Raw genomic sequence first — 18918 nt, forward strand, 5'->3', positions numbered from 1 at the left:
TCCATAGAGCTTTCCTGGAAACATACATGTGCTTTCCTGGAAATACATTATGAAAAAAAAACCTCAATAATCAGTGTTTTGAAAAATAAATTGCTAAACACAAAACAAGTGAACATCAAATGTGCCCTCTCTTTTATTTTCTGTAAGAGTAAAGAAGTAAGTATTGCTATATCCTGATACCTAACACAGCCATGGAGTTCTGATCCTTAAATCATCCACTGTCATCCCAGAGTCAGGGTTCCTGCTTACCTCCTCATAAAAGGCAAATTAATTAGTATAAATGATTTTAGTGACATGAACACATGAAACATACAGTATGTATGGATGGATATGTAAAGATGTCATATCAAGTACAAAATGTATATATACTATCAATACGTATAGCAGCGCTTTATTTGTATAGGGCATCACTTATTAATGCACTATTAGCATAGAAATGACACCCGTTAGTGTGGAAATTGTTTTTCTTGGTGCAGAAAGCATTATATAGGCACATACTGCATGAAATAACAGGAAACTGAATTATTTTATTAGCTGTCCCCAGGGCCCAGTACCTGCTTTGCAGCACATACATTTTGGTTCTTGCATTTTAATAAACACTGAGTGACAGGGAGAAGGTAGTGATTGGTTAGCTGTACATTCAAGGTGTAATTTTTCACATTAACCACTGATGCATGGATTGCACATTAGTTCATACATTAGTGACTTATATATGGTGACAGATGGAGTCGATGTGAATGTGACACGTCAGACCTTACTAAATGTCAGAGAGGTACCACTTGGCAACTAATAAATCATTGGCCTCATGGGTGAGTTTTGCTTCTTTAAGCACCAGTAATTCATTTATATAACTCCTAGTCCCTGGAATCACTTTAGCAGGTGGGATACCTTTTTGGCACATTACTCACCGCTGTGCTGGGTGGAACAACTTGTATAATGGCCTGCACCATACCCAGCTGATGCTTGGCCAAATCAAGCCCCCTGCTACCACTACTAGGTACTTACTAAAACTGCACCCATTTTGGGGGAAGGGGTAAATATGTAGATACACAGCAATGTGACCCATTTTACTATTGGCCACAATTAAAATATTGGGACTTTACACATGTAACATCTAAATGCAACAACATGTCTGTTCTGTAACTTTCTTATATTCATGTTGAGTCAAACTGTTTTGAAAGGGAGAATGATTAAATCCTAGAAATGTGTACTATAACTCTTTTATTCTCCAACAATTGTGAAAGTACCACTGAACAGTTGCTGGGCAATTCTAAAATTTAGAACTGGTAAAATATTAATACTGAAAGTCAAATAATATATGTTTTCTTCTTGCATGCAGAGTGCACCTTACAATAAGTAAGTGAAGCTGTGCTAATGTGAGTGTGAAGCCTTAATACCTTAATACCACTTTATTACTGAAAACAGTGACTTTAAAAAAAAAAAAAAAAAAAATATATATATATAAAGCAGACACACTTTTCTTTCTGTATTTAAGCTAAATAAATAGCTCACACTGCTTCTAAAAATGGCTTGGATTGGTTACATTTAATTGATGCAAATCACTAGTTCTTCAATTTCTGCCCAATTCATAGCAGATTTGCCCAGAATTAACTCATATTTGGATTGTGGTTAAGAAGACATACACTGACTAGCCAATGCATAAAATCTCACCAGTACAGTTGGAAGGGAAGCACGTTGCAGTTTCTGCAGTAGATGTGATAGTAAGACATGCATAGATAGAATACTTTCCCTTTAAGCATGGTTGAGCTTCAGCCTTAACATCTCAGCAAATATATAATCAATGGATCTACAACCATTTATTTGAATTAGAGGTTCTTTGAATTCCTCCTCATGGAGACAATATAGCATGACCTTCTACATACTATTTCAGATTAACTGTCTGTGGGTTAACCTATGTATGTCAGGCTGAAGGCCTAAGGGTTTGTTGCTATAAGGGCAATGGCACACAAAGGAATTCTAGGCTTTTTGTTGCAGAAGGAAATTAATATCTTTGTGGGTGAGCACAAGATCTATGAAATCGCTCCTTATTTATTTGAATGGTAATTACCTGTAGTCCCAGATGCAATGAAGGCTGCTAGATGTTAAAACCTCAGATAAAAAGAAGTATAAGAAATAATTTATGTCATTTGGTATAATCCAGATGTCACTTATTTTTACCCCCTTGTTTCCCTAACCCTTTAAATAAACACTTAGGTTTTTTGGAAAGGCCACAGCTTTACAAAAGAAGTAATGTTAACACAAAGCAACTGTTTAGACTGACTGTAACTTTACATCATAAATTTCAACATGAATTAAACCCCCAGGAATGCTTGCCACAATAACACTATGAACAGAAGAACCTGCAGTGACAGCCACCTTCAACTTATGGGCACATGTTAGCAGGGACCTGAACTCCACCTATTTCTTGGAGGTCACCCCTAGAAAGTTCCAATAACCATCACCACTGACTTGCAGCCATCTTACCACCAGGCCCTGAGCCCTCCTTTGCAAGCATTCATCCGCCAAGCTGTGGCAAGAAAGAAGTACCTGAAACGGAATCAACATAAACTACAAGGGAAGTTTGAGAACAAACTTCATGTTGGTTTGAAAAACGTGAAGTCACTGAATGAAAGATGGAGTGACTCCATGATTATGTTATTCAAGTTTGGTGAGTGTAGCTTCAAAGCTGTAAGAGTGGCAGCAGTTTGAGAATCTTCCCTGTCAAAGTCAATGGGACAATTGGGGTGTTCGGAGCGGAGCCACAAAAACTGGGGGCGGGATCAGATTAGAAAAGCACAAGCAACCTGCTATAGGGTGAATAAGTGTGGAGAGTTTGGACGTTGTACCCCTAAAACTGTAGAAGGAGTAGCGTTTAGAAAACGGGGGGCACTAAAAATAATAAGAAGAAAAAGCTGAAGAATAAGTCGAAGAACAGTATGTGGGTTTATCAACCCAAAATAATAAACCAATGTAAGAAATTGGGAGGGTGCTGCATCCTCGGCTACCTGCTTTCTCACACCTGGCAAGGCTCCTACCCTGAATGCCAGGTGCGGAGCATCCTTATTTTCCCATAAGGGCCAGATATAACCATATATTTTGTGTATTTTACTTATTGACTTTGGTACAGATACTCTGCTTTTCGAATTGCACTTAGGACTGCTTTCTCGGATGGATAAGTACCTTCCAAGTGATTATTCTGTTTTATTAAATGAAGAGATCGGCATATATTATATCTTTCCACTAATGCAAAGCCCCTGGGAATTCACTTAATTTAGGACTCAAGAATCTGACAAAATGAAAAAGGCTTCTAATTTACTGCTGTCGAAAACCTGGATTTCTTGTGATCATAATACTCAAGACAAGTCAGGGTCATGTAGCTTATTTTTCTGATATTGTTCCTAAAAAAGTAGAGGGTTTGTAATTCAATCTAATTCTAAAATTATTCAAAACTAACTATATTGCCTTATGTTTCAGCACATATAATGCCTTTGTATAGTCATATAACAATGCGGTGACTCCAAATATATTTATATTTAATAAAACAACACTTTATATATATAATGATAGTTCACTGCAAAGAAGAGTACATGTGATATTATTATAGGTATGGGACCTGGTATCCAGAATGCTTGGGACCTACAGTTTTCCAGATAAGTGGTCTCTCTGTAATTTGGAACTCCATACCTTATGTCTAGTAAAAAATAATCTAAACATGAAAAAAACCCAATAGGATTATTTTACTTCCAATAAGAATTACTTTTAACCTAGTTGGGTTTGGGGTTGGGTTTAAGTACAAGATACTGTTTTGTTATTACAGAGAAAAAATCAAATCATTTTTAAAAATTGAATTATATGATTATAATGGAGTCTATGGGAGATGGCCAGATAACAGATCCCATACCTATACTAATGATTATTACCAGGGCCGGAACTAGGGGTAGGCAGAAGAGGCAGCTGCCTAGGGCGCAATGATTAGGGGGCGCCAGGCAGAAGCCTCTGCTGCCTACCACTAGTTCCCCTACTTTGCCATTGCCCCCGCCGCTAATGACAAGCGGCGGGGGCAATGACCCACGGCATCGCACCCCCCCCCCGAACTGCGCATGCACGCCAACGGAGGGGGCGGGGCGGGGCGGGCCAGGTGGCTGATCGGGTTGCCTAGGGCGCCCGGACGGCTTGGCCCGCCCCTGATTATTACTATACTATAGCAGGGAGAAATAATTGTAATGATTGCATCAGATTCCCACAATAAATGTACATGATTTCTTTAGAATTCATTATTATACTGGAGTCTATTTTCTGGAATCAAATTTGGGGAGTAGGTTGTAAAAAAAACATAACTGGGAAATTGTAGTGGGTTTGTATTACAATGCCAAGGAACAAATCTGGTAAATATTGTAGAAACGTGTCCAATCAGTAGAGTTTATAGTGTATCGTTACCTATGCATTTAGAAATGGAGGTGCATTTCAGTATGATAGTGTTGTGTATTTTAGCTCTCATTTCCTTTACTGCGTTATGTACCTGTTACATGAGTCATGACCTTGTGGCTATTGTTGCTTTTCCTATTCAGGTTTATTATTGATTTTTCTAGTTCAATAAAGGAAAAAAACGTTAAATTACAGTCCATATCCATTTTTGTCTGTGTGTGTGAGTTAATGTAGTCTGATTTAATTTGCTACACAGTACCAGTCAGACAAGCTGACTCATCATATGAATAGGTTTGCCAACCTACAATGTACTGTATGCCTGCGTTAGAGCCTGCAATGAACTTTTGTAATGGAAATATGGAACATACACACTTGCACACACTCTTAGCACTGTGCCTACAAACTATGATCATCTTTAATATGCCTATATGCTACCGTAGAATATGTAAGTGGCCAGTAGAATATTCAAGTGGCTCAAACTAAAGTCAAAGAGAATTTGTGTCAGATTTCTGTGATCTAAAACATACAGTTCAGACAGAATTCATATACAGACACTTTCACCATAGTTACTGTTCACATTTTAATGGGGTTATATATGAAGTCATTCCGTACCTCTCCCATACGACTGTCACACCTTTTGTTGCTTTAAAAGTAATTTACAAAAATACAATGGAGTTGTCTGTTCATTCATTGGGGCTTTGTAAAAGGTTTTCAAGCCTGTCACTAATCTAGTCAGCCTGTGTGTATATAATGGCCGCTTTGGAATTGTTAAAGGACAATTATGGTACTAGCATTTTCTATTATAGATTTATATTTTCATAACTGACGGACCTCTCACCATTTCACTCTGTGGGCTTCCATGTGTAGCCCAGTGGGGGGGTAATATTCCATGGTGGCAGAAGCTGCTACTAATCTTCTGTATTTCTAAGCAGAAACTCCCCAAAGGAATAATTGTTCATATGAACATGAATAAAAAAAAATAAATCAGAGGCAACATAGACATTTCTTTCTTTATGAGGAACAAACATGTAAGCAAGATGTACAAACTATGTTAAATTAAAGGTAACATACTGGGCCTGATTCACTAAAGTCCGATAAAAATTATCGCACGCTTTTTTGCGTTAAAAAACGCAAAATAATTTGCGCGCGATTCACCATAGTATTATCGCGTGCGAAAAATCACCATTTTCGCATGGGTTATTTCTCGCACTAGTTTTACCGCATGCGTTAATTTCCGCGCTGAAAAGAATACGATCGCATGATTCACTATAACTTTTGCGCGCTAAATATCGCATTCGGCTATGCGAAAATTAACACCTACTACAGGCAGGCGAAAAATTTGAATTTTTTCGCGGCGGATTTTTTCATGCGTTTCGCAAGACAATCCGCCAATGGCAAAACGCATGAAAAAATTCGCCACGCAAAAATTCACCCACATACAAAAATTGATACAAGCGTCAAAAAATAATAGTCACAGCAACAATTTTTTTGCCCGCACAACATTTTTGCCATTTCGTGGATCTTTCGAAAGATTTGCTAATTTTCACTAAAGAAACCAGAACACATTTGCTCATCACTAGTGGCTACTATTTATAAGCATCTACTATTTATATGATACCATTTATATGCTACCATTTATATGTGGCTAATATTTATATACACCATTTATATGCGGCGACAATTTTTATACACTATTTCTAAGCTACCATTCATATGCGGCGACTATTCGCGGGCGTAATTTAGCACATGTACCAGCAAATACCGCATTGAAATAGTCTTCGCGAGTTAAATAACGCATGCAATATCGCGCGCAAAAAAGCGCGAGTATGCTTATAGTGAGTCGTGCGAAAAATCGGCAAAATTAAGCCGCGGTAAAAATTTTAGCGCACAATAAAAATAGCGCACGTTTTATCGCCCTTTAGTGAATCAGGCCCATTGTGTGAAAAACAAGAATGTGCCAGTGCATTATTCTCCTCTAAATATAGAAGGAAAGTGCTTAAAAAAGTAGTGTTTTGGGCTGATTTATTAAGATTTTCTGAAAAACCCTACTAGTCCCATCCATCTGTGTCACTTCCTACTCAGGCCCGGATTTGTGGAGAGGGCGGCAGGAGTTTAGGGGCGGCATGCCACCCCGCCGCAACAAAATTTTTAAATTTGGCTCCCATAAGGAGCAGTCGGGACCTCTCGCCACTGCTCCATATGGGAGTTTAAAGTTCGCACATGTGCACTTGCGGCGGGGAGGTCGTGTGTTTGCGCATTTGCGCACGGGTGGAGGAGGGGGGAACGATCAACAGGGGCACCCTCGGGGCGCCCAGAAGACAAATCCAGCCCTGTTCCTACTGCCTCCTTTTCCAGGCTGTGCAGGGGGGCCAGGCACTCAGTACACGACACTGTAGAGTAGGAACCAATGAGCAGCTAGCCTGACCTGATAGGGAACTAAAGCCTGCCTGGCTGTGATTAACTCTCCCCTTCTACTGTGTTTCTGGCAGAGAATGTTAGGACATGTCCATGCCTCATTTGAAAGGACAGGGACCTGAGAGGGTCTATAGGGAGCTCCAATAAAGTGGCCTTTTTCCAAGATATTCACAACCTTCAGCCTAAAGTAAAACCAGCACCATATATTATTCATTATTGCATGTTATTCATTATTGCCTAGAAGATTGCAGAGCGTTTTAATTATGCTGTATGTCTCCTTAAAGATGCTGCAGCTGATATCCCAGTGACAGACTTACAGTAAGGTGGCCATACATGGGCCGATTCCTTTAGACTGATTTGACAGCTTATCTGCCCATGTATGTGCACCATCAATGGGCCTCCCCGACCGACCTGGCCTGAAATTGGGCAGATCTCGATCAGGCAGGTTTGATTTTTCCATCGGATCGGGGACTGTATTGGCTCATTGATGTGGTCCCCAAATCGATGGCGCCTATACCAGTCAATGCCCATATGGGAGCATATCAAGAGAAGATCCTTGGCGACCTCGCAAAACAAGCAGATCTTACAGCATATGGCCACCTTTACCCTACAATAACTAATGCTTAGTAGGAAACTGTAAGCAAATTATAGAATATACCATTTTGTAAACTACTACAGTCAGTATAAATGGAACAAGATTAGCTATTCACTGTGTGCTTCAAATCTCTAGAATTTTCCCAATTTTCTATTGATTTTTCTATAGCAGATGATACACGCTCTTATATTAAGGGGACAAAAATGTTTTTTAAATAAATATATGTACAGGTCATTAGCTGTTATATTGAGACTAACCTAAAATACTATGCTCTTTCTGTTAACGCAATATACTATGCTCTTTGTGCTCTATGCTATAGACTGAATCATGCTCAGAAGCAATTGTGTTAATACCAATGTGGTGACTCGTTCAAAACCATTCATATATCGTTGCTTGTGACAGTTCATGAATAATGCAAGATTGTAGTGCAGCAGTGGGTAATTAGGTGATTTATGTGGCCATATGTAGCATTTAATGGTTATTAAACTGCTACTTTGGTCTGTATAACATACTATAAGTAGTAGCAGACTCTACACTCAGCAGACAGGAGCTTCAAAACCATATTGGACCTTGGATTCTTCTAGGGATCATACTGCAGAAGTGCGATAAATTCATATAAGAAAAAAACATTTTAGTGTAAACATAGTGAGCATATCTCTCATATCTTCATAATTCTTGACACTACAATACAAAGTGCTGAAAAGGAATCAGAGTTTCCTACATGTAAGCATTTCTTCCAAGTGGGCATGCTAACTGGACCACTATTGTCACTATTTGGCTTTAATAAATATATACAATTTAGTATACAACTACTTTGCTTTACTTGGGCATTACTATATCGATGGTGTTTTATTTTCCCCAAAGCAAATATCTGCCCTTGTGCTGTAAATAAATGAGCAAAACATGAGATACTCACTGGTGGAACAAGTACATTGGAACATCCCTAGGAAAAGCATCACTGAGAGGTTATAGTGGGGCTCCCAGATTGCTTAAAATCTAGTCAGCAGGGCTGAACTGATTGCAGTTCAATTAAAATTCCCTACAAGATTTATTTATTAGATTTGTCCCTAAATTTTCAAGTGTTCAAGGGTTACCCTAGGTTAGCCATTTTGTAAATGCCCTGGGGATTTCATTGTGCAATTAATGAGCCACACACAACCAAATTACTTTGAGTTTTAGAGGCATCTACCAGCATAACCCAACACCTAACCTGCCCCGGAAGTGATTGGAGAGATGTCACATTGTCGTGACAAATGCCGCTCATGGGACATTAGCCTTAACTTATCCAGTTCACATAGTGTTCAAAAATCTGAAATCAATAAAAACTAAAATACAGTTTTCCAGATCATTGCCGTGTCTTGATGTTAATGCTGTATGTCCTTGCAGCCTTATTACAGGTATGAGATCTATGATTTGATATGCTTGGGACCCGAGGTTTCTTTCTGTAATTTGGATCACCAAAAATCCTAAAACATCTAAACATTAAAGAGGACCTGTCACCCAGACATAAAAAGCTGTATAATAAAAGTCCTTTTCAAATTAAACATGAAGCCCATATTACTGTTGATTAATTTAACTGAACTGTAACTTTCTTACAAAGTTATAAATATATACTTATATAACAATGGGAATTTGTGATAAACTGAAGGTGTTTTTTGCAGTGATACTTTACTATATATTATCTATATTGTTAATTTTATCTGAGGTTGTGCTGTTATAAGGTGATACATTCTATGAAATATATCTTAATGGCAGAGATTAAAAAAATTCAAAGTAAATTTAATGTTTTACCCTTACAATATAATTTTAGAATATACCATGAATCTTTTGAAACCACTTTCACCTCTACTCAATATGCACTTATCTCTGCGCCTGATTTTTATTTAATATCCTATTGTTACCTCAAACTTGAGGTTGCTAGCTGAGACAACAGCATATTACTGTGTACATCCCAAACACATTTTATACTTCCGTCCATCTGTCATTGTCACCTAAAACACCATTACAATTAGTAATTCGGTTCACCGCCTCTGAGTCATCCTTGAGTTTGCAGCCCTTTTCACTTCCCTCATGCAGTCTCATACAAAATCTATCTACAAAAAATGTTATAGGTGCAGTTTTTGCCCCTTAGTAATGCCACCAGAGAATTATAGACTCGAAAATATATTAATTATTTTGTTTCTATCTTATGGCAGGATTAGCAATGCCCTCTCAGTTCAAAATGTTGTGGCAGTCTGCATTTTGTACACCATCTTTTAATCTTTGCTGCTCCTGTATAAATCATGCTTTTAATATCATCTGACCCAAGAATATGTTGTATGTTGACCTACAGCACTGCTATAAACCATAAACCCATAACCAGCAGTAGCCCTCTCCCTCATCATACTCATGTTTGCATGACTGTACCTGGTGATTATACATTCTATACCAATGTACCAAATCACACTACCTTAAAAAGCCCCAAATAATCCCTCAGATCAGGCCTATCAGTCTATAACATTTTCAACCCCACAGGCCTGTCATGTACTAGACATAGTGCTCACTAATAGCAATAATGTTGTATCTGGCTAAACCATTCCCAATCACATTTTACCTGTAATCTTGCCCACTTTTAGTTTCACTGCACTTGTCCTATGCATCTCTTAGATTAGATTAGATTTTTTCCAAATCTTTTGGTTAGCTCCATAGGGGGACCCAAAGCATGGACTGGAAAGTCATAGCCTTACCGTCAGTGAGATTTGGGGGACACATTCATTTGCATTTGTTACTGTTACTAAATTACTGGTGAGATGGAAAAAGTACAAAACACTATGGGGCACATTTACTTACCCACGAACGAGCGGAATGCGTCCGATTGCGTTTTTTTTCGTAATGATCGGTATTTGGCGATTTTTCGGAAAATTATCGCGCCTTTTTCGTTGCCATTCCGAATGTTGCGCAAAATCTGGCGATTTTTTCGTAGCGTTCGGATTCATTCAAGCTTCAGTATGGTGACTTTTCTTGGGCCAGGTTGGAGCTGCAGGGTGCCATTGAGTCCTATGGGAGGCTTCCAAAATCATGCTAAGTCTGAAAGTTTCGCCCGCCGCTTACGAGCGCTCAATACAAAAAAGTCGCGATAAGATACGAGCGAATCGTAATGGCTACGAAAAACTTGCGTTTTTTCGCGCAAATCGCATTGGTAACGAAAAAGTCGCGACAATTTCCGAAAAGTCGTAAAGGCGCCAAAAAAAATGGCAAAAAATACGAAAAAGTCGCAAAATGTTCATTTTCCAATCGGAATTTTTCCAATTCGGATTCGAATTCGTGTCTTAGTAAATCAGCCCCTATGACTTGGTTTGTAAGCCATGACTAGCAGGGTTCTCAATACCATAACTATCCTTTTGCACAAAGCAGTGAAATGTGTTAGCATTTGCAAATGAAATAGACAGAATAATCATACTCAATATTTTCTTGCTATAAAAAGACTTCATCCATAAGATTTCCATCATCTAAGTACCTGTTTGCTGCTTTATAGGCTAAAAGTAAACTAGTTTGATGCTATTTGGATATTAATGCTTCCATATTTGTTTGATTTTATGTTCTATTGCCATTCTAACATTCTTGCAGAAAATCCTTCTGAAATATACTTTATATCACTTAAAGCAGTTTTATTATCTTTCATTTGCAATGCCAGTAAAGCACCTTAAGAGGCAGTCACTAGAGAGATATATGAAATGTATCGGAGCAGTGGGTCAGATAAACATATTCACCTATTCAAATATATGCACATACCATTTGCATAATGTTGTAGGCTGATCTGTGAGCTTGAATTACAGCAATTTCAGCAGCTCCTCAATATGACAGCGCATAATGATGGGACTGGAATCACAGATCCATTACCTACATCAGATGACAATGATGTATATCAATACCACAATATTTGTAATAAAGCAGTTTACACTAACAAAAAAGTGGTTTGCAAAAAATAATAAAGAACATTTACATTAAAACATATAATGAAAAAATACTTGCCTATGTGTAAATGTCCATCAGTTACATCATAAATAACACCAAGGTGGTTTTAAAATTGCTTGACAGTTCTGTTTCTAAATCCCAGTACATACTGAGTCGGCCTGCTGCTGAGTCTGTGGCTCTCCTAGTTCCGGGCCACACTGGGCGGGAGCTTTATGGAACCTGCCCCCCCACAAGCAGACTTTATGGAGGGACAAGGCCCTGACTAGAGGTAGGGGACAGAAAGGTATGCACCTAGCACCCCCCCCCCCCCCCCCCCTACTATTGCACCTTAGGCATGTGCTTCTTCTGCCTACCCTTAGTTCCAGCCCTGGGCTTTCCAAATGTGCAGCTTCAGTCTGGCTATTCTTTCTGGAATCTTTTCATTCCCATGTACCTGAGCTGTGGCCCATCCAATGATTAATAAAAAAGGCTTTCCTAAATATTAACCCCTTTTATTCAGACTCATATTTTAAAGGTCTCTGCTGCTGCCAAGCTTTTGTCTGGTTATCCAATTTTCTTCTTTTTTACCATAATGTACAGTATTTCGTGTGTAGCTGATTTGCTGTTGCAAGGTACATGTATTCAGGATAGAATTTTATATGTCATGTGGACTATTTAACCCAAGGACACCTTTATCCAGAGCTTGAGGCTGCTTTAGTCCATATTCCTGTTACAAGCAATGTGTAGTTCTGAAATGAGTGCGTGGCACTGCATGGCCCTAATTTTGTTTTATATGCAAAAAATGGTTACACACTTTGAAAAGGCCTTCATATATAGCTTAAAATAGGAGTGTGAGAGTATTTTGTACTCACGCATGCATTTGAATGGGGTCCCCTGTGACCTGGAATGAAATCAGTATGTGACTGTTATTGGAAAGCAGTGCAGGCAGTTAATAAATGTGTATTGCCTACAATGCGAAGTCTTCTTTTAATGTCACATTACAACTAAATTAATAATCAAAGTTTCATGAATCAGTCATTTTGACCAAACATTTGTTGTATTTTACTTTAATAAGTCTGTGTTGCCAGTATCTTTCAATAGGGGTCTAAAATCAACTGAACATGCTGAACAGTCCTGAATATTTTACCACCAACACGAGCGGCTCCTTCAGTACTTTGTAATGTCAGTTCTCCTCATATCCCCCTGAGCACAGACTAGTATGTATGACTGGCTCTACAAAGCTGATCGTTATATGCCCAAGCTTGGTGACAGAGAATAAATTAAGTAGAATAAGGCTTTAAAAAATATGGCATATGAGAATATCTGCTGCCCTACACATATCATCTTATAAGCTATTATACATTATTCTAATATAGGATTTACCCTATACTGTATGTTCTTATTTACTAGGTTTTTAATGTGTATGTGCAAGATAAATATTATTTGAACACTTAAGATCCAATGTAACCTTACTTCATCTATAGCAAAATCTGGCTGGTTAAAGAGTCAGGCAATACAAGCTTTGTTAAGGCAGCACTTAAGCAACAAAATAAACTCCCTATTTTATTTATGGTAGCAGTGAAGAAAAGCTGCATTTTACTCTGCTGTACTATGAATAAAATGTTCATGTTATTCAGCTCCTGTCTAGTACAGCTTATTTCCTATTGAAGAACTAATGTATGAGGATCTCTTCTGGGCTCAAGCAGTACAGTGTTTATGCACCAAATTGAATAGACAATGCGACAGGTATCATAACCCAAACACATTTTTTTGCACAGAACTACATAGGGAAAATGAAACCAACTACAATACTTAATAAATGCAAACACTAAGGTGGAATATTTGTCTGATGGTGGCACAGACTGCAATTTATAAGTAAAAATATCAGTCGTAGCAGGCAGTCTAAGGTTACCTGTCATTTGGTTGTTAAATAGTCATTTGAAAATTGTGCATAATTAAAATGCACATCCTTCTGGGGTAGATTAGTAGTTAGATCAGTTGCATACTAAGCTGATTGTAAACACAGTTTGTGCAAATATATCTAACTTTAAAGCCATGTTAAGGAACAAACATTACCCTAAGGTATTCTAGCTCACCTCTTTAAATCAGAATCAGATGTGAAAGTGAAAAAGTGAAAAAGAGCTGAAGCTGCACTTTCTGTAGTTTCGAATCTGTCTGCCCTAAACAAAAGGAACAATGTAAGGCAGCCATGCTCTTTTATAGACACATGGTATACATCTGGTTTGCTAAAGGGCTGTCAGATACTGTGGAGGATCAGCCAATGTAAATTCAAGTTTATTCTCATTTAACATTGTTAACTGCTTTATATTACAATAACAAACCTACATTTTGAAGGTTTGACAAAAATGTAAAGTGACCAATGGGTGAAGCAAACTTGCAGCATTAAATGAGAATGAAGTTTGGGAAACACTGCCCTGCAGCCCAACATTTTCTTTTTTTCTCTTATCGTAGCCCAATCAATGCCTGGAGTCATTCCAATGAGAAATTCCCTATACATTTTTTCTTGACTCAAAACTAAATGGGATGTTGTAAAGCCTGTAATTTCATATCTTGCACATTTTGTTTTGTTTGTCACACTAAAATGCCTAAACCTGATAATAAAAGCTCACACTAATTTGGTGAGGCACCTAACAAGTAGATGGCAGATTAGACTATAATAATGTATTGATTCAAGAGTGAAAGCCCTCAGGTTTACGAAGGGAGCGGAGGCAGGGTGGTACTTGGCCAGTAAGTCTAATCAATATATAAAATACCCTAAATAGATATAAAAAATGATCTATTAGACCCAATGGGAGAGTAATTTGCTTGCTAGTTAGGACAAAAAAGCCAAATGTTCTGCTTCTCCATATCTCTCCCAAGGTATCCTGGGAACTTTATTTTAAATAGTAGCTGCCTTTATAAAACTAGCAAAGCTTCACTTATTGCTGATTTGCAGCATTTAATCAGCTCTTAATCTCTCTGTTCCAGTGTGTTTCATACCGTCAAGCTTGCCTCTTCCATAGGACATTAATAAATGTAAAAACAATTCTATGAAGGGCTCATTTTAGTTTTGCAAAATCATGCCTTTAGAAGTGAACACCTGTAAAATAGAGATTCTGCCTGGCTGATTAATGGTCATGCAGGCATCATGTTCCTTTACAGCAGGGATCCCCAACCTTTTTTACCCGTGAGCAACATTTAAATGTAAAAAATGTTGGGGAGAAACGCAAGCATGAAAACATTTCCTAGGGGATAACCAATAAGGGCTGTGATTGGTTATTTTATAGCCCAGTGATGACTGGCAGAATAAAGGAGGCTTTGCTTTGACAGTACACATGGTATTTATGCCTCCAAATCTTGTCTTCAAGTCAGAAATTTAAAAACGAAAACCTGCTTTGAGGCCATTGGGAGCAACATCAGAGGGGTTGGCGAGCAACATCTTTCTCCTGAGCCACTGGTTGGGGATCAATGCTTTACAGCAATGTCAGATTCAGTTAAACATTTGGCTAATACAATAATATGTTTATTATATGTTCTAGGAATGGTAGCTTTAATATTTCCCCTCAGCTAAGCAAGCTAATGAAAAATGTATCTGGCAGGGAAGTTTATTAGTCTCCGATAATTAATGAGGCTGATAGAAGGAATTCATATGCACAGGCAGTTGGCTTTAGTTCATTTTACATGTATTCTGCATTCATATCTGTCCCCTTGAAGACAAACCTATATCCAACAGGTCACTGATGTTGCTATGCACATGCTTGTACCTACATGGGTAATTGGCAACCTGCATTTCCAGAATGTCCCTTTCCCTGAGATCTGCTTAATGATAAAAAACTTTGAATGCAGGTGTCAGTATCATTTTCATTCCATCTGCTATTTAATAAATGATATGTAGTAAAATTGCCAGCAATAGTGAAGTATATTGAATATAATTGGCACATATAATAGACACATGCATTCATCGTATCTGAATAAAACCTCTTGCCCTCATAAAAGCAAGTTAAACCTAGCCCTGAATGCTCAGTTATTTAATATCCAGTGTGACCAGACAGTTAGATTTTAGCTCCACAAAATGAGGATAAGTCAGCCAAAGAAATTTTCCATATGTCTGATGATGAGCCAGATGTCAGATGTGGTGAAGACGTGTATTTCTGTTGGTCTATTATGGCTGTCACTGCCATTCCCCATACTTTGTACAGCACTGTGGATATTGTTGGCCATTTATAAATAACCAATAGTAAGCAGACATAATGTTGTCTATTAATTTGAATGAAATTGCTTTAATGCAATGCAAAAACTAGGAATGTGCGTGCCTAGCACACTTCTGTCGCACTGTGCTCACTGAGCTTATTTTAACAACAGTGGAAAAGCAATTTCAGGCTCAGTTGGAAATGGGTCTGTAGCAGCAGTGCCAGATGAGATAAGAGGCCCAGGAAGTAACTGGACTGTATTCCGCAAATGTCCAATTTACATGAGTTTCCTGGACACTACCTTATAGGAAGCCGGATGGCAAACACGTAAAGGATTTTTATTTTGTCCAGAATTTAGCTTTAACCTCAGGTAAAAACGAAAGGTTACATGATTTAGAAGAGAACTGTAGTATAAGTTCTCTTCTAGAGGTCCACTATATCTTTCTATCTGTCTTTTCCCTCTGCACTTGGTAACATTTCTTGCACCTCCATAGTTTAAACCAGACATACAAAATGATGCTCCTATGACTGCAGATAACTGTAACCATCCTTCTGGATGACAAGATTGATAGTTCCCAAGAACTAGAGGGCTCTAAATTTTACAATACTTCAACAATTTATGTCCTTTGGTGATCAAACATACCTTCCATGTGTAATTCAGAGTGTTCATTTTCCAGTGTATCAGTGTATTTATGTTCAGATTTTTCCCCATTCCAATGGTTTTTTTTCACTGTGCCCATACAGGCTATTCAAACTATTTATAGACTGACTAATTCCTGGATAATATCAGAGTGATTACATGTTATTGTATAAAAGCAACACTTTTTCCTGCAGGAATGACTCTTTACTAGCTTCCAATAGATTGTATCATTTTAACCTCAATGACTCCCTGCCCAAGCATCATCTTTGATTTATCCATTATCTTTAGCCCTAGGTCATGTTAGTTAAACCTTCGCAGCCTTACCAGAATATTATATTACTGCACAGCCCATACTACTACAGTTGCTGTCCATGTCCTTATTGTATTATGTCTTGACTACTGAAACCCCTTTTGTGTGTGACCTTTTAAGGCTTTCTCCACTAATGTCTGTCTTTAATGTAACGGCCCAACACATTTATCTTATCTTATTATCTCTTTTCCCCTGCAGCACTTCTGCTACTTCATTTAAGCCAGCTCCATCTGTTTTACAACTAACTTTAATGCTCGTTTCAATATCCTGCCACATTATATTCATCTCTGGTCTCATATTAACATACTTCCGTGTTGACATACTCCCAAACAATGCAAAATAAAATAAGGATATTTTAACATCTGTGTCAGAAAGAGGCAGAATAGGAAAGTTTATAATTGAAAAGTAGACCAACTGAACAATTACTTAGGTCTATCCAAAAACATTACCTGTAAGAAATACAAAAGGGCTAGAGAAGGAAAGTTTTGCTGAGCCCTGAGGACTTTTGCGAAAGTACTTCTACTTTACACAAAGTAAATAGGATCAGTATTCTATAAACGATTTTAGTAGACAGGAATTTTTTTTACCTATTTAATAGCAGTTTGAGGCTTCTTACCAATACAAAACATCTCTACTTTACTCTTGGTTCCACTTTATTGTTAGTATACTTTATCTGGTAATTATGCCTAGCATAGTACCTATGTTTACTGATTTATTCTAGGTGCCATGTCCTACTAGGTCCTATAATCTATGGGCTCTTTGTTATACTTATGTAATTCACACCTTTTATCCTATCATAGGGTTAGTCTTTAAAGTTCTATGGACATAATACTTTGGTACCTTTGACACCTTGGCTATTTTGCTTTTTCCATTTAAAAGGAATTGGTCTCCAGAGCCTACCACTAAGGAAGATTCCAAAGAGTTTTGCATTTCACACACTGACATTATTGGATTGTTCAGTTTTGTTCAAATTTATGTAATCTTAAATGCTACAGTTTGCTTAGAATAGGTTTGTGTTTATATAGTTTTATATATGTGTATATGTGAATGTATTGATTGGCTTGTATGTATATATATATATATATAAGGACAGAGAGCCGCACACACAAGGACTTGGCAAATAGTGAAAAAATGTATTATAGAAAATCCAACGTGAAGAGAAGAAAACCTGAAGAAGAGTACAGTTAGTACTCGAAACGTTGGATTTTCTATAATACATTTTTTCACTATTTGCCAAGTCCTTGTGTGTGCGGCTCTCTGTCCTTATATTACTTATTTTTTGGCATTTGAACCATTATAGGGTGTGCTCCACTCTTTCTTTTATATAGTATATATAAACATATATATATATATATACATACACACTGGGGTTTATTTTAAAGGGTTGAACTTGATGGACTTTTGTCTTTTTTAAACCAAATAAACTATGAAACTATGAAATAAACTCACTGTTTTCATTTCAGGTATTTTCATACTATCTACTTGGGAATTCGAAGTAGGCGAAGTGGAGAGAATGACAGGTGGCGGTTTTATTGGAAGATGGTGTATGAATATGCAGATGTCAGCATGCTGCACTTGCTGGCCACATTCCTGGAAAGCGCCCCTCAGCTGGTCCTTCAGCTGTGCATCGTGGTGCAGACTCGCAGCTTACAGGCTCTACAAGGTAAGAACCCTGGGGACTAAAGGTACCTCCATGAATATGTTTCTTACTCTCTCAGAGAGATGGAGGAAAGAGATTGCTTTGATGATGTTAATTTAGGAGGCACAATCCATATCTTGATTACAATAATTGTTATCATCACAAAATATTACTAGTGCAGGAATGCCTGTTTTAGGGATCCCTTACACAGAAAGGGCATGAAAGGCCTTCTCCCATATAGGGTTGGAAAATCCAAGGTTCCATGAATTGCATGATAACATATTTTATACCTGTAACTTACACACACACATATATATATGTATATATACAGTATGCAATAGCCCTTCACAGCAAAAGGAAGATAATATATACAAGAAACATGTAAATAATCGAATCTGCAGGATGAGTTCTAATGCAAATCTTTGAAAATTCTGTAAGCTAAATTTGTTGAACTCACCATTTTTTTCAGTTAGTTAACATGGTGCATGGATTTCAGCAATGCGTGGCTGTTTTATGCAGCGTGCTTAAGGCAGCCGTACATGGGCAGGTTTTATCTGCTGTCAGGGTAATTCAGTTACCAGAAACCACTTAAGGTGAATGTTTATTTGACACAAGTTCAGTGGCTTCCGAGTGCATGAAGAGTCAGAACTCAGAACCAAGAGATGGATTTTATAGATTTTTACAAGAGAACATGTATGGGAGTAAAAGGGAGAGCATAGAGTTGGAAGGTGGAAGAGCATAGAGATATCATTTTCACTGCTCTGCCCTCAA

General features: G+C 37.9%; 1 protein-coding gene across 1 annotated transcript in view; it reads left to right on the top strand.

Annotated features, from left to right (window-relative positions):
• Positions 1-18918, top strand: part of xkr4 (XK related 4) — a 109424-nt gene that overhangs the window by 55567 nt on the left and 34939 nt on the right. The window contains 1 exon segment of the mRNA NM_001032307.1: positions 17972-18171. Within this exon segment, the coding sequence (NP_001027478.1) occupies positions 17972-18171 (200 nt within the window).

The sequence above is a fragment of the Xenopus tropicalis genome, chromosome 6, assembly GCF_000004195.4.
Source record: "Xenopus tropicalis strain Nigerian chromosome 6, UCB_Xtro_10.0, whole genome shotgun sequence".
Classification (NCBI taxonomy): domain Eukaryota; kingdom Metazoa; phylum Chordata; class Amphibia; order Anura; family Pipidae; genus Xenopus; species Xenopus tropicalis.